The sequence below is a fragment of the Labrus bergylta genome, chromosome 12 (genome assembly GCF_963930695.1).
Source record: "Labrus bergylta chromosome 12, fLabBer1.1, whole genome shotgun sequence".
NCBI classification, from domain to species: domain Eukaryota; kingdom Metazoa; phylum Chordata; class Actinopteri; order Labriformes; family Labridae; genus Labrus; species Labrus bergylta.
In genome coordinates this window covers 7991394-8006340 of record NC_089206.1, presented here as the reverse complement: position 1 = coordinate 8006340, position 14947 = coordinate 7991394, and the positions used below count along the sequence as shown (strand labels likewise).

The following is a 14947-nucleotide window of genomic DNA, read 5'->3' as shown; positions in this document are numbered from 1 at the left end:
TGCTGCAGTTCTTAAAAAATGTTACTGTACGACTTTGAGCAGTCATCATCGTTATGACTCATACACACTAATGCATTACTATAGGTGTGGGCTCACATTTTCACCTTTAACCCACACAGCACATTCTGAAAGGTTCCACTTCACAAAGAGACATTAAAAAAGTTCCACTTAGTCTGGACTCACTGCCCACTGTGTCGTGATAAAAGCAGCAAAGAGTACAGGACTGACTGGGCGGGGGCGTTGGGCGGGGGCGTTGGGGGGGGGCAGGGTGGGCGGGCGGGGGCGGTGGTGGGGGGCAGGGTGGTCCACATGACCCTTCAGCCTCACTTTGAAATCTGCTGTTTCTCTATAACTGCTCTCCTATCGCTGCTGAGGTTTCCTGACATGACGCATTTAAAAGGACTCCCAAGTATACATTTTCAACCGATGACTAATGACGTGACATTTAAACCTGCACGTGGGACGCTCACAGAGTTTCCCAACTCTTTCACAAGATACATGTCAGCTTGCTTGTTGATGCTGCTGAAGCTAAAAATAGGGAGCGACAATAAGCAGAGGCACTAAAGATAAACAGATAACTCTTCTGTAGACTCCCTGGTACGTAATATTTACCTACTAACAAAGAGGGAACTCCCTCTGGACTTTTTACCACCATTACAGCACTAGAAGGAAAGTCCTTTTGGACTTCCTTGTAATAAGGGGTAGACAGAGGATACAGCTTTGTTTACAAAAAGTGCATATATCTTTTACCTTGTACAAGATGTATCACACAAAGAAATACAATATGGACAGATTAAAACAAAATAAAAAAGTAACACTCCCATTGCAAATCATATTTCACCACAGGAATAACATGTAACATTTTTTTTTTTGCTGCATTAACTCAAGAGATATAAAACATAGAAAATTAGCAGAAAGAAAGAGGTAACTGTTATTGGAGGCCGAGTCAGACAACATCTGGCTTGGAGATGTGTGTAGGCTCAGTATCAGGTGGGACGGAAATTCTTGTTAGATGTATACACCTGACTGAACACCCACCTGCACTGTACACTCAAAAAGAGTTACAGTCAGTACAGTACAGTTACAGTCAGTAACAATACTCCAACATGCAAATATGGGAATATTCAAACTCATTCAAATGTTATAATATTGTACACAGGGTATTCCCTTGTAGTTTCCAAAGGCTGCGTGTGTGTTTTTCTTTTTCAACTTTCCCTGGCAGTCTTTAGGCCTACTGTTTCTCTAAAAGGTAATAAACAGCCTCATTGTCAGCGAGCCAATCGTTTATATGATGAATAAAAAGGCCTCTTTGTGTTTTTTCCCTTGCAGAAATCCCCTTCTCCCCTGGACTGAATAATCAAAAGATCTTTGTTTTGATTATGGCGTAATGTTCTCTTTAACTGATATATATATAATATCAAAGTAGTTTTGTTTACTCTTTAAAAAAACAAAAGAAACAAAAGAAACAGGCTGGATAGATGTAAGCTTTGTAAACACATTGCTCCATTTCTTTCATTTAGAAACGAGTGACAAACAGAAGACATCCTCCAAACATGGGCTCAGGATATTCAGGATATCCCGTTTCCAGTCAATTCACAAAATCTGGGTTTTGAGGGTTTTTTCCAGTGTTGTCGGGTAGTCTAGCCCCTGTTTGTTCACGGTAGGAGCCGCTCTGAGGAGTCTTTGGAAGTGAGCGACTCTAAGCTGCTGCCCTGCTCCTGCTGGGCTTCATGGAAGCTGCACTCGATTGCAACTAAAGTTCTGGGTTCATCTAAAGAAGAAAAAGAGGTCAAATCAAATATTTTCTCAATACATTCACAAAAATTGAAACTGGATAATCAGTCAAATCTGACTATTCTTCATGAAGTAGTATCAATCACCTGAAGGGGGTACAATTATCATTTTTTCACTGCTCTCTTCAGGCTCTTCCATCTCTTTAGGCGACGTCTCTTCTTTGCTTGGCCTCCTTTTATGAATTTTCCAGGCCAGAGTGACAATAAAGCAAATCAGCATTATGCCAAAGACCAAAGGCAACAAGAAGGGCAATTCCCTCTCTGTGTTACCTGATGGAAGAAGGTAAGTTATTTTTGGTTTGTGTTGAAAAATGACGAGATGATCGAGTTGAGCTGAACTTTCGCCTACCTGGTTTCTTTGCATTGCTGACTGTGATGACAGAATCCTCAGAACCAGTTGTGCCTTCAGGGATATCGGAACACTTGATGTCAGAAAATGCATCACCACTGGCCACAATAACTTGACCTGGATTGGGACACCTTGAAGGGTAAAATAGTGACAGAAGAATTGAAATGACAATACCTCAGATTTGTATTAAACATAAAGTATGCTTCTGAAGTGTCTGATGTAACCAGGACAGAGATAATATAAGTTTACAATGGGCGCGCCTGGAGATAGTATCTGAAGGAGATTTAGGAGTCCCCTCAAGTGAAATGTTTACATTGAGGTGTTGTATAGGAGTATTGCCATATATGGTTGTGTAACTTGATGTTTTTATGACCCATGATGAAAAGCAGATGTTTAGGTGCATATAAGCAATTGTCTCTGTGTGTTTGACAGAGATCATTATTGGCTTCTTGATCCTCCTGGTCAGACGTGACCAGTGATTCTGTTTCTTGCTTAAATAAAATTATACTCTTTGAAAGCAAGTCAGTCTCAACGGCGAATTTCTTCATCATCAAACATATCAACAACAAGGAAATCCACATCACTTCAAAAGAGTAAGATCTTTTCAGAGTGTAACTCACGTGGTACTCCAGGGTTTACACTTCTGATGAGTTTGGTTATTGAAGGTCCCCTCTGGACAACGCCTGCAAGAACCTGTGCAGACATTCAAGGCTCATTCATTTCATTTCCTAATTTTTCAGTTAATTTACCACCTGGAAATTGCATTTTTTATGCACCAAAGTTGTGTTGTTGTTTTCAGTACTCACGTTTATCTGTAGGTTCCTGACCTTTGCCACACTTATCCACACAGAAGGAACACTCGTCATTACCACAGGTGAGTCCTTCTCTGCAGCCGCACACGGTGTTGGCTGAATTTGTGCATTCTTTCACAAGAACAAGAGCTTCTGCACAAACAACGAGATGGAAAGAGGGTTGTAATTTTCAACTTGTTTTTGTCTAAAAAATTATAACTGATTCATTTTAGTAACTGGTTAGAGCTGCCAACATACCCACACAATGTCTGCACCTGTCACACTTCATGTTTATAGCTTCATTTGTAAATGTCCCACGTTCACAAGGAGTACATAGTTTCTGTGGGTCTGGACCACACTTTGTGACCAGGCGGTTTCCTACAAAAACACACATTCAAGACACACACACACATATACATACAACAGATACAAAATATGGAATTGTAAGCTCGGTTGCATCAGAAGACATACATTTCTGTGAGAAGAAAAGTGATGTCTGGGATAAAACAACAGACTGTTTCAGCAACACTTGTGTGTTGATTTGACGCCCCCTGTGGACAAAGCTGTTTTTTTTTTTTACAAAAAAATTTCATTCTTCTTTCTCTTGACAGAAAAATGTACAACTCATTGAGAAGCTTTGTGTTGAAAATCCTGCACTTTGACACCTACAGTTTCAGACATTCAAAATAATGACAGAAAGAGTGAATCATTATGATGATGATGTCGTTTGCTTTTGTAGCTCATAAAGAGGCATCGTTATTAATTCCAGTTTGTTTCATTACTAGTGTAAAAACTCCTCACACTACCTTTAATGACCTTTAATATATAATATCCCAGCTCCAAGATGACCTTTTTCTAACCTTTACCTTTGTGGTGGCATTAGTTGTAAAAACCACTGAAACTGTCTGGTTACATGCAACCACATCAAAGGAAATGCTGGAATATCTTTTTTTTTACACATCCGAAGATGGAAGCACTCACAGTTCAGTAAACATCACATAACATGAAATCTTAACGTCTTAGTAATAATAGTTTTTCTTTCAAAATGTATGAAATGTCTCATTTAAATGATAAATAAATGGTTTTTTTTTTTTTTTTAGTTTTTTGTTTGTTTTTTTAGTATGATAGTTTAAAATGTTTAAGACTAGTCTAACAGCAACAAGTTCAATATAAAGATGATTCAAGGATCACTTTTCCCCGCAGAGCTTTAGTAAAGGTGTTAATATAACACCCTGATCCAGCAGTTTAAACATTGATCTTTATGTTTTATTAGGCTACTCACCAGGATGACATTTCTTACAGCAAACAATATCTCCGTGTTGGTCCCACAACACGCAGCCTGTGTCATTGTGCCCCACACTGCTCAGACAGCCGTGCATCAGCAGAGACAGACCCAGCACCCTAAGGATCACAGCCGTATTCATGTCTGCCACTTCAGGGGGATGTGAGGTAATCCAGTCAAAGGTATATCCCAGGCACTCGAATGCACTCGAAAGTACTAAATGTTTTATGTTTAAATCTAAAAGTTATGCAAAAATGATTTAACACGAGCAACGATGTAACGTGAAGAAGAAAACGAAATAAATAATGTCAGAGGAAAGTCTGTCTGTGCTGTGGCCACAGAGCTCTCACACGCATTACTCATCTGATAGTGAAGAGCCATGCTATTCATACTGATGGTTTTTTTAAAGGGGGCGTGGCCTCTGATGAAAGATATAGAGTGCGTAAATTAATATTATTGACTGAAAATACTTTAACTCAGTGGTTGAAAAGTTTTGTGGACTGTGACAAATTTTTACTTCTATGTTGGATCATTTCATAAACGTTTTGACTCATTTAATTGATACGCATTGTAAAGCAACATTAGAAATACCTGTTAAAAAAAGCTATAAAAACATCATGTTGAATTATTTTCTTTTTCTCTGCCTCTGTGCTGATATCTGATCGTACCACCAGCTGTGTCTGAAACTCTTGACGATGTTTACACTGTGCCTCAGTGCTTTTCCTGCTTATTGCAGCCCCCTATTTGCAATTGATTTTCTTATTTAACAATGACTTCTTAGAGTCCCACAGCTGCTCCATGTTAGTCAAAGCCCCTGACCCAGTGGCATTCTCCTCCGGGAAACTAGATTCAGAGAGATTATCTCGAGTAATGGACTTTATGTTATTAAAAGCTTCAGATTACAGCAATAGCTAGACTTTGTTGCTTACATGCTGCTTGTTCCAACCTGTCTAGATTTACTGATCTGCAACAAACAATTTAGTTTATACGGAACCAAAACTAAATCTACAGTAGAAACCCCACTTCTAACCACAACTCCAAGCAGGTTCCTATTAGACACCATACAAAGACAAAAAAATGCTAAAAAATGTTCCTGTTTTAAGAAATTGTTGTTGTTTTTTGTTAATTTTGATTTATGAAAAATCATGTTCATTGTCTTGTATTTTAGGAATCAGCAGTTGTAAAAATTGGTGTTTTTCACCAAGACATGAGTTCACGATGGCTGCCAAAAAGGCCTCTTTGGACATTATTTGAACGCTGAACCTTTGACAGTTCAAAGTTCAAAGTTTCAAAGTTTGAAAAGACTCCCTCAAAAACCACATTTCTCCTGCTCTACAGGTAGGCTATTTGTTGTTGTTCCCTGTTTGTTGTTCAAATCAAAAATATTCAGTTATAAGAGGGTATTTGTCATTGCTTTTACATTAAAATATACATAACATAACATGTATAAATACTGGTGGCTGTAGCTTAGCTGGTAGAGTCGGACGTCTCTCAACCAGAAGGTCGGGGGTTGGATCCCCAGCTCCTGCAGCCACATGTCCGATGTGTTCTTAGGTAAGACACTTAACCCCAAGTTTGATGTATGATGGACATCTGATGGATACTTTACATAGAAACCTCTGCCATCAGTGTGTGAATGGGAGAATGTGTGAAGGGGTAGGTGTGACCTGCAGCGTGAAAGCACTTGTCAGAGTACTCAGAAGACTAAAAAAGCACTATACAAGTTCAAGACCTTTTACCATTTACCATCAGACCTGTTGATTCATTATGAGACATTAGTACTCACTATTCCCAGAATAAGAACCAAGCAGGTTGAGGCAGCTCTATAGTTTCTACACTCTTTCCCTGTGGAATGAACCTGAGGCTTTCTCAATCAGTTTATTCATCTACTGCTGCCTTCCAATAAGTTCTATCACTTTCTATCCGTTTACACTTTTAATTTCATTCAGTCATCATATATTTACTTATCTATTTTAATCAGTATTGATTGATATTGGTGTTTTTTTTTTTTGCCTTATGCCGTATTTCTTACTGTCTTTTGGATGTTTTATATATTTTGTGTTTGAATGTGTCAATGAGGACTGATGTCATATTTCCTGTGATGCTCCGTATGCTCTGCTTTTAACTCTGTAAAGCACTTTGAATTGCTCTATGTATGAATGGTTTATAGCTTTATAGATAAACTCACCTTGCATCAAAACATCTCATGCGACGATCACACAACATATTGAAATTTACTATGCACTGTCATCTAGCTACTTAACTGAATGCATCAAAAGGTAGCTTAGTTGTCAAGTTTTTCATGACTATAAACGTTTCTAGAAGTGCAGCTGGAGAAATATTTGGCACATTGGCCTTCTGACATAAGTTCTGGGAGGCGGGGGGGACATTCCAGCTCATATTATGACATGCTCTACAAGCATTACCATACTAAGCAAAATGAGACCCAAAAAAAACAGAGTGATAAAATCGTATTTTTTTTGTGCTGTTCAATTCTGACAATTGTTGAAAAAGAGGATGACAGTCTTTAGAAATCCAGTATGTGTACATGGATGCTGATGAGTCATGTTTCACACGAGTTACTCAGTCAAGGTCATGAGCTTAGTCAGAAGACAGAAGGAAAGTTCATAATTTTCCCTCTTTGCTCTAACTGGCTGCCATCAATATATACAGTGTCTGAAGATTAACACTTAAACTGAAAACTGAAACTGAAAGTGCAATACTATAGCTGTGCTGGAAGTGGAAAGCTGACAGGCTATTCATTTATTAGGCAGCTCTGGTTACAAATTCTGTTTCCTTTCTAATCCCAGGTCATGGGTCATGTTTACCTATCTTATATGTCTGGTTATTTGAGGCTATCATTTCCTCTGAGTCAGCTACTTTACACTGGAGTAAACATACTTCAAAATCATACTCCAAAATCTGCATGCTTGGTCATGTTTCAAGTGAATTATGATCTTTTGAGTGACATTCAAGACATTAAGCAGACTTTGCCTTTTGACATTCTCCCCCTTCAGCTGTAGAATACCACGGCTCGCCTCCTTAAAGAGCACACGCATGTTACCTGAGACTATGATGTCAAAAGCTGGCAGCTCATCTTCCTACTCACATGTGGTCAAGAAACACCTCCCACACTTTACCTTCAACCTACCCCTCTAAATTCAGCTATGAGGCACAGTAAACCCCAACAGCTTAATTAACATAGAGACCTGGGAAATACTGTTAGAATGTCCAGTAAAAAGTGTAGTCAAGTTAGATTCATTCTGCTGGTAAATGAGTGTGTGTGAGTGTGTGTGTATTTGCATGTAGGCTGATATCAGCCTCAGAGTCAAACTGTATCTATGTCAGTGCCAGTGTGGGACTAAATAGTTTCACATCACTCAACATGATCAAAGATTAATGCAATCTTTAGCGCGTCACTTTTAACTCAGCCCCCTCGCACATCATTACAAGGCTCTGACATCACTTCCTTCCTGACAAACCTCTTATAACACATTTGATATATGTGTAGGAGCCTAGCGTCACACCAACCATAGTGTCGATCTGTGGTTGGTTGGTCAAGTAGACTTGGGGGTCTGCATTTGTTTCAAGCGTTTGAATTTTAAAAAAAAGCAGCCTCAGCCCACTGGGAAAGTACACGCAGCGGCTCAAAGGTTCCACTCAGGCGTGTAAAGTGTCAAAACAAAAAAAGTGCAGCTGATACTTTTAGTGTTGTGGTGATCACTGACATCCTACAGGTTGTCTGTACGATACACACGCCTACTTGATGAACAAAGATCTGTCTTTTGAAAACCACTGTTCAACATTTGAAATGATTCAAATGAATTTAAACCATTGACTGCAGTTATTCAAATACATACATATATATATATCTCGTGTATCAAATCTTTAAGTCAAATATGGATGTTCATTTAAATTAAATGTCTCCATCTAGTGGTTCTGAACAAAAATTAAAAAGAAAACTATAAATATGAGATTATTCATGTAAGTCATTGAAACAGGTACATGTCATGGAAAAACAGACACGACTTTGAACATATATATTTTTATTCATATATATAATAAATTTCTATGTACAATTTATTCTTCTTTTGTAAAGAAACAACATTAATGAGAAAGCTTTGATTGCAAACAGTGTTTCATACTAAAGGGAGGGAGAGACAAAAAGGGAAAGTGCTCTTTAAAACTAATCTGTCTGTGTGTGTGTGTGTGTGTGTGTGTGTGTGTGTGTGTGTGTGTGTGTGTGTGTGTGTGTGTGTGTGTGTGTGTGTGTGTGTGTGTGTGTTAATCCCCTCCTGTATCTACAGTATATTGTTGGTATGTGTAACAGGGGTTTGCTGCAGGATTTTTATCTGAAGGCCGGGATTCCCCTTGAATTCATTTTAAAGAGAAGTGTAAGATTGCAAAAAAATTGACTTTGTAGACGCTCCTCAATTGTTACAAAATATTTACCACACAATGTGAGGCTTTGGTTTTTATCACACTGACTTTAAAATCAAAGCAAGGAGACAACTATGATGCTTTTAGCAAACTGGTTTGATGTCACATCAAGCCTTTGTTTTTACCAGCTGTGGTGGTTGACCACTGTTTGCAATCCTGTTTGTGAGCTGTTTTCTTTTCTTACTTAAAGTGTTAATGAATGTCAGGGTTCAATCACTGACAGGAATAATGATACATTCGACAAAGCACAGCTAGGACAGTGGAGACTCGGCCACTGATTCACAAAGGGTGATGTCTGATTGTCTGTCAGTTAGTCGTCGTAGACAAAGTATGACACCATCAATGTAACATGATCACATAAATAACAGCACAAAAATCATCCAGTGTACGGATTCTTCCTTTAGGACATTGGCAAGAGGGAAAGCCCCTTTCCCTAATCAGGGTAATACTTTAAACAAAATGTATTCATTACATTTCTTTTCTTTAAAGCAGGTGAGACAGTCATGCAATATGCAGCCGAGTTAAACCACTGGCTGCCTACAGGGCCTCTCTCATGAAGTCAAAGAAATCCACAAAATGTGGACGGATCAAAGTTAGCGTTTTAGCAGTTGGCAGGTAAGAGCTTCAATAAGCCTTGATGGGGCAAGAGGTTTGGCGTCACGCGCACACTTTTAATAGCACACACACATCTGGAGATCAATTCCAAGTTCAAGACCCAGAGAAATGTTCCTAAGTGCGGGCTGTAGTAGTCGGTCTGGGTCTGGGGGATTGAGATCCAGGCCCAGTCAGCTTAAAGGTGTTGCAGAAGAGAAAATGTCCGAGACAGAGTGCAGTCTCCCGAGAAATGTCTGCGCGGCAGCTTTAGAAAATCACCACACCGAATACCACTCACGTTTTACAAACTGTACACGTCACGTCAATACAAAAGAGGGGACGGCCACAGAGGACCCCTGCATGTATGTGAGATGACCCATCATGTTGTGCTTTTGCTGCCTGTTTTTTCTTTTCTAGACATCTGAAGGAGAGAAAGGGAGAGAGAGAGAGAGAGAGAGAGAGAGAGAGAGAGAGAGAAAGAGAGAAAGAAAGAGAAAGAAAGAGAGAGAGAGAGAGAGCGAGAGAGAGAGAGAGCAAGGGAAAAGGGAGAGGGCCAGTCATGGTCTACATTCTCATTTTGGAGGCAAAGGACAGAGATGAGAAAAAAGGAGATGTTTTAGTTGTTTTGTGCTCGATGAGTTTAAAAGGCACTGTCCTGTCACATGATGTCAACAAAAAACTCACAGGGATTGCCCATAGCGTGCTGGAAGGACTGACGACTGGCGGTGAGCTCAGGAGGAACGGCGGCCAACTCTCTCCCGGGAGGGGCTCCAGGGGGCGTGCTGCTGCTGACCGAGGTCTTTGGGGCCAGACGGGCCAGACAGTAAGGGGGAGGCAAGCCCGGGGGGCCGTAGGAGGAGGCATGGCTCCGCTCGCTGTGGGCGCACGAGCCTGGCCCCGGCTGGGTGAAGGGGGCGTGGCTGTAGGTGAAGGAGGGGTGGCTGTTCTGTGAGTGAGGGTGACTCCTGTGTGACTGACTGTGGCTGAGATTGGAGCGGGTGTGACTGTGACTGGAGACGGCGTGACTGTGACTGGAGACGGCGTGACTGTGGTGGCTCATTTGGCTGGCGGACCTGTCGGCGCGCCTCCCTCCTCCGCGGACGCGGGGCTCTGATTCGCTGCATGTTCTTTGACCTTTGTCCTGCGGAGAGGAGCGTTTGCCTTTGCCTGCGCTGGGGTTGGATCCGCTGCTCCGGCTTCCTGTTGAAAATAAAACAAAAACAAAAAAATTCAGCTCCTCTTTCGACAGAACAAACACAAAATGAGCCTCAGAAAGAGTCAGCAGCTCCAAGTTCTGCTGATCAAAAGAAGGTCACACTTTGAACAAAATAAAGCTGAATAAAGCCCGAGTAAAGTGCAACACAAACTTTACATCACATCTCATGGTTGTGAGGGAGAGATTCCCTCGTGTGATTTATGCAGTCAAATATATTGAGTCTTACAATTACATTCATGTACTTTGTTTAAGGTGTGACGAGATATTTTCTTATGCAGTCTAGCAACAGTTCACAGTCAAGGGCAAACATGATTATCTCACACGTTTCTTCCCAAAGTTTCACCGACAGCAACAGATACCATGAGCGTAATCTTCAATTCATACAGAGAAAAAGCCACATATTGTATATGATACACCTGCATCAGAAAGACACTAACAGCCAGCAGTGAGAGGATGAAACAGAATAACACAACAGATATGTCTCCAAAGTTATTCCATTCATGTTGTCAATCATGTTTAAAATGAACATGTAGGTGTCAGGTTTCAGTGATAGAAATGCACACTGGTGGCGTCATGCTGATAGAGGTGTACCAAATGATTCAAAAGTCAACATCCCACATAGAGCCCAACAGTACTGGGTAAAATGGTGCATGATCGCCCCCTATCAGTGAGAATGATAGCACAAGCCTCTCAGTGATCATCCTGCATCATGCACCTCCCAGCACAGTACGAACGCATGCCCAGAGGTGCAGAGAGGGAGAGTCACACACAGAGATACACACGGATACATGGGACGGGCGGAGGAAAAATAAATAAATAACCTTCAAGCCAAGGTATGATAGGTGGAGAACTCTTAGCACAGGAGAGATAAGGGAGAAGACAGAGAGAGAGAGTAAGAATAGAGATAGAGAGAGCAGAGGAGGGGGGAGGGGGGGGTAGCAGGCTTACCGGTTCCCCCAGTGTCCTGGGACTACCTCCTCCTTCAGTCTAACGTTGCCCAGCAGAAACAGAGGGAACAACAGAATTACACACACCTCCCAGCCCAGACCCTTCACAAACTACCTCACATACCCTAGAACTGTACATCTGGCTGGAACTATAAAAGCAACCCGTGACTGATTTGGGACATTTTTTTTTTTTCCCAACTTGAAAAAAAAGTCCAAGTTATGAAAACACTGTGTTTTAAAAAATGGCAAACAAACAAACAAGCAGGCAGACCACAGACTGAAGAAAAGAAGTAGATGTAGCTCCTGTGACTTCAACTTGTATCTACAGCCTCAAACATTTTGGAAGTGGACATTGATTTCTTTGGAGTAACATGTGACTTTATAGTCATTATAATCAATTTGACTCTTCATGGGACCATCATGTAGAGAAATAAACGTCAAACTGTGTTGAAAAAGAACAGATATGAATGTTTGAGAAGATAAACTCATTAGGAAAATGTACACTGAGGTATCAAATCAACTGAGAAGAAGGCCAGTCCCCTGCCTGGATCATTACTGTTTGACTCCATTTTTAAGACTTTACTTTAGTAATACCACATCGACTTTACTTTTAGAATGAAGAGGCTACATCCACTTCTTATATACAGTCTGAGGCAGACACATTGTTGCCCAGAAACACTTGTTTGGAAGCTGCAAAGACACAAAACGACAAACTGAGTTCCTATAAAATATATCCTAAACCTACTAATGCAATCCCTCTCCTTCTCCCTTCTGTTTAAAAAACTGTAGAGAACCAAACTGATAGCATGATAACCGTCTGAAAGCAAGACATGGCAATGTCTGGATGAATGACTCAGAACAATGAAAATCAGACTGATAGATGGTAACATGAAACTTACCATTATCTGTCTGGACTGACTGGTTTTGAAATGTTTCGCTACAGACACGCTGTCACAGCCACCCACTTAAACAGCATGTACCGTACAAAGCCCCCTGCTTCTCCACTCTCTATGCAGGATACAATAACCATGCAGCAGCGACACAAAGCACAAGCACGTTCTGATTCAAGATGAAAACAAAAGACCAATTGAGAGCTGATGAAGAGGGATGGACTCTGTGTTGTTTGTTTCCATTAGAGCTGTTCCGATACTGATTCCAGTTTCAGGAATGCCTGCGGCCTTAAAGTATGCTGTTGAAAAGTCAGTGCACCAATCCGATACAAGAATTTTTTTGCCCCACAAAAACCTTCCTGTTTCCTCATCTGTAACATAGTGGCTTACACAGCAATAAAAAAAAAAGACTGCCACTGACAACTAGTGTTTGAGAGCAGAAAAGAGAAACACGGCTCTTTTAGCAAAGAGAGTAATGTTAGTCACTGCTAGCTTAAATTCAAGAATCTGGATCATACATTTTAATTAGGGCTGTCACACAAAATTGTTGCAATCACGCATTTTTAATTGCACGTCAGAAATGTATTTCTTTCACATTTAAATGTTTTTATTTGTTAGGCTTTCATTTTGAATTTTTGTAATGTCTTATGTTGAGACTACTTTACTTTGTTTGAATTCAAACATGCTTTTATTTTGAAATTAGGAAAAACCTTTCTGACAGATAGAAGGTCACGACATTAACTTAACTACAGACAAGGCAACTCATTACAGATCGAAAAAAAAAAAATGAAAACAGCAAACAGGAACGGTGAAAAGGTGTTGATGTCATAAGGTGGATTTTACTTTTGACTCATCAACTGGGCAGTTTAGGAGTTTTTCTTTTTTCAGTGAAATGAGTCATTCAAAAATTCAGCTGAATCTTTGAATGAGGCTCATCCACTGTGTTGCTTAAAGGGACCAAAGAGCATGTGATTTAAAGAAAACTAATCATTTATTTCAGACCTTAGTGACAGCCCTAATTCTAATGACTGGTGTCAATTTTAAAGTTAGGTTACCTTAAATGGTAGAAAAACTCAAAATCAAAGGGTTCAAATAAAGACTGTTTAGTGGGACACAGGACATCAGGAGCTGTGTGCCAAGCTACTGCTAACATTAGCATAGACTCTACATAGGTAATCACTTAAGTTAAGGTGGGGATGTGATTTCATTGTGCCGAGCCAGGTCATACAGCGGTATGTCCAATAATACAAAATAAAAATTCATATTTTTTTTAACGCACTGTTAGAGGGGGAGGGGCTCTGTAACAGACTTCACCAGTCGGAGAATCTGTCAAGTCTGCGCATCTGGATTGGTATTATGAAGGAAAGTGGTATCAGAACATCTCTAGTTTCAGGTGATGTGTCATCACGTGGGTTGATCTGGTTTGATTCTGTTTGTGTACACACCCAGTACTGCAGAGCTGTCCGCTGCATGACTCAAGATGCTCATGATTGACCTTGACAATACAGGACGAGTTTTAGAATACACATATTCAGCAATAAAAATGCAATCCAATGTCAACTTCCTGCCCAGTGAGCCAGAGGAGCTAACATTAGCATGAGTCAGACATGTTACAGTAATAGTGACGTCATATGTCAGGAATATTTAGATTAGGGGCAAAGTCATGTTGCACATTGAGTCACATTATCACATGAATTAATAAAATGCTGATGGAGAAGTCAGAGGCGTATACTCTCATTGCTCACCCTCGCTGTGCTGGCTGCCTGCGCTCCCACTGTGGAAACTGTGGCATGGGTCTGAGTATCCTGGAGGGAAACTGGGGGGAGCCGAGGGAAAGGGAGGGTAGGGGAATGGCTGCCCGCCCAGGGGCCAGGGGTTGGTGGTTGGAGGAAGTGGAGCCAGAGTGTCCTGCTCAGAACCTCCGCCGCTGGACCCCTCATTTAAATTGAGTGATGCCATGTCTTATTTGAGAGAAAACAGAACCAGAGAGGGGGAAAAAAAAAAGAATTAGTACAATCCCTCTATTCATAAACAACAAAAAAAAAACATCACACACATGGAGTTGCATTTTTGATACGCTAAGAGAAGTGGATGTACTTTGGCAGAGGTCCCCGAACGTGTAGTAGCACTGCTCGGAGAAAGTGATCTTGTTGACGGTGTGTCTCAGGTAACCGTGTTTCAGGAGACTGCTCGCATACTTCCTCGCATCCCGACGGTCTTTGAATCCTTCTACTCGGGAGTAGAGCCAGTCCACCACGTCAGCACCTGACACAGCAAAACACACACAGACAGACACACACACACACTCAGACACACACAGACATGTAGGCTCCATCTCTAATGTGTTGAACAGATGCTAAAAGAACTGATTATATGTGTCACAAACCCCGTTGCTGCGTGCAGACAAACAGCACAACGTTGCTGGAGTTCATCCCAAAAAGTAAGAGTGATACTTCTCAGGCGTCAAACTTTAAAGTTTGCAAACTCTAAATCTCATAAATCTGCCTCGAATAAATATTTAATGGAGTAGAAGAGCTAGTTTGACAGATTGAATAATTTAACATTTCCTGTTGCAACTATCATTTTTTTAAATTCAAATTTGCAATATTTAGCAAATAGCATCGAAAGACATCGATTTTTTCTTC

General features: G+C 40.7%; 2 protein-coding genes across 5 annotated transcripts in view; both read right to left on the bottom strand.

The window, feature by feature from the left end:
- Positions 1-8: 8 nt before the first annotated feature.
- On the bottom strand, positions 9-4584 carry tnfrsf9a (tumor necrosis factor receptor superfamily, member 9a). Its single transcript, XM_020636485.3, has 7 exons — positions 4216-4584; positions 3192-3311; positions 2949-3086; positions 2763-2835; positions 2143-2273; positions 1881-2063; positions 9-1771 (listed from the first exon to the last, which is right to left on the bottom strand). Exons 1-7 carry the CDS (start codon positions 4355-4357, stop codon positions 1656-1658), a joined length of 903 nt encoding a protein of 300 aa, XP_020492141.2. The 5' UTR covers positions 4358-4584; the 3' UTR covers positions 9-1655.
- A 3660-nt stretch (positions 4585-8244) lies between these two features.
- Positions 8245-14947, bottom strand: part of LOC109986010 (segment polarity protein dishevelled homolog DVL-1) — a 31129-nt gene continuing 24426 nt past the window's right edge. For all 4 annotated transcript variants that reach the window (XM_020636498.3, XM_020636518.3, XM_020636508.3 and 1 more), the window contains 3 exons: positions 14400-14567; positions 14048-14263; positions 8245-10449 (listed from right to left, as the gene is read on the bottom strand). In XM_020636498.3, coding sequence (XP_020492154.1) covers positions 9908-10449; positions 14048-14263; positions 14400-14567 — 926 coding nt within the window. In that variant the 3' untranslated portion in view covers positions 8245-9907. The remainder of the gene's footprint in view (positions 10450-14047; positions 14264-14399; positions 14568-14947) is intronic.

What these genes read in the sequence shown, in the direction of transcription:
- tnfrsf9a (XM_020636485.3), bottom strand. Translation starts at nt 4,357, where the DNA reads ATGAATACGGCTGTGATCCTTAGGGTGCTGGGTCTGTCTCTGCTGATG. An exon ending in TGTAAACCCTGGAGTACCAC is followed by an intron (nt 2,274 to 2,762) that starts GTGAGTTACACT and finishes TTACCCTTCAAG; the next exon opens with GTGTCCCAATCCAGGTCAAG. An exon ending in CAGCAATGCAAAGAAACCAG is followed by an intron (nt 2,064 to 2,142) that starts GTAGGCGAAAGT and finishes TTCTTCCATCAG; the next exon opens with GTAACACAGAGAGGGAATTG.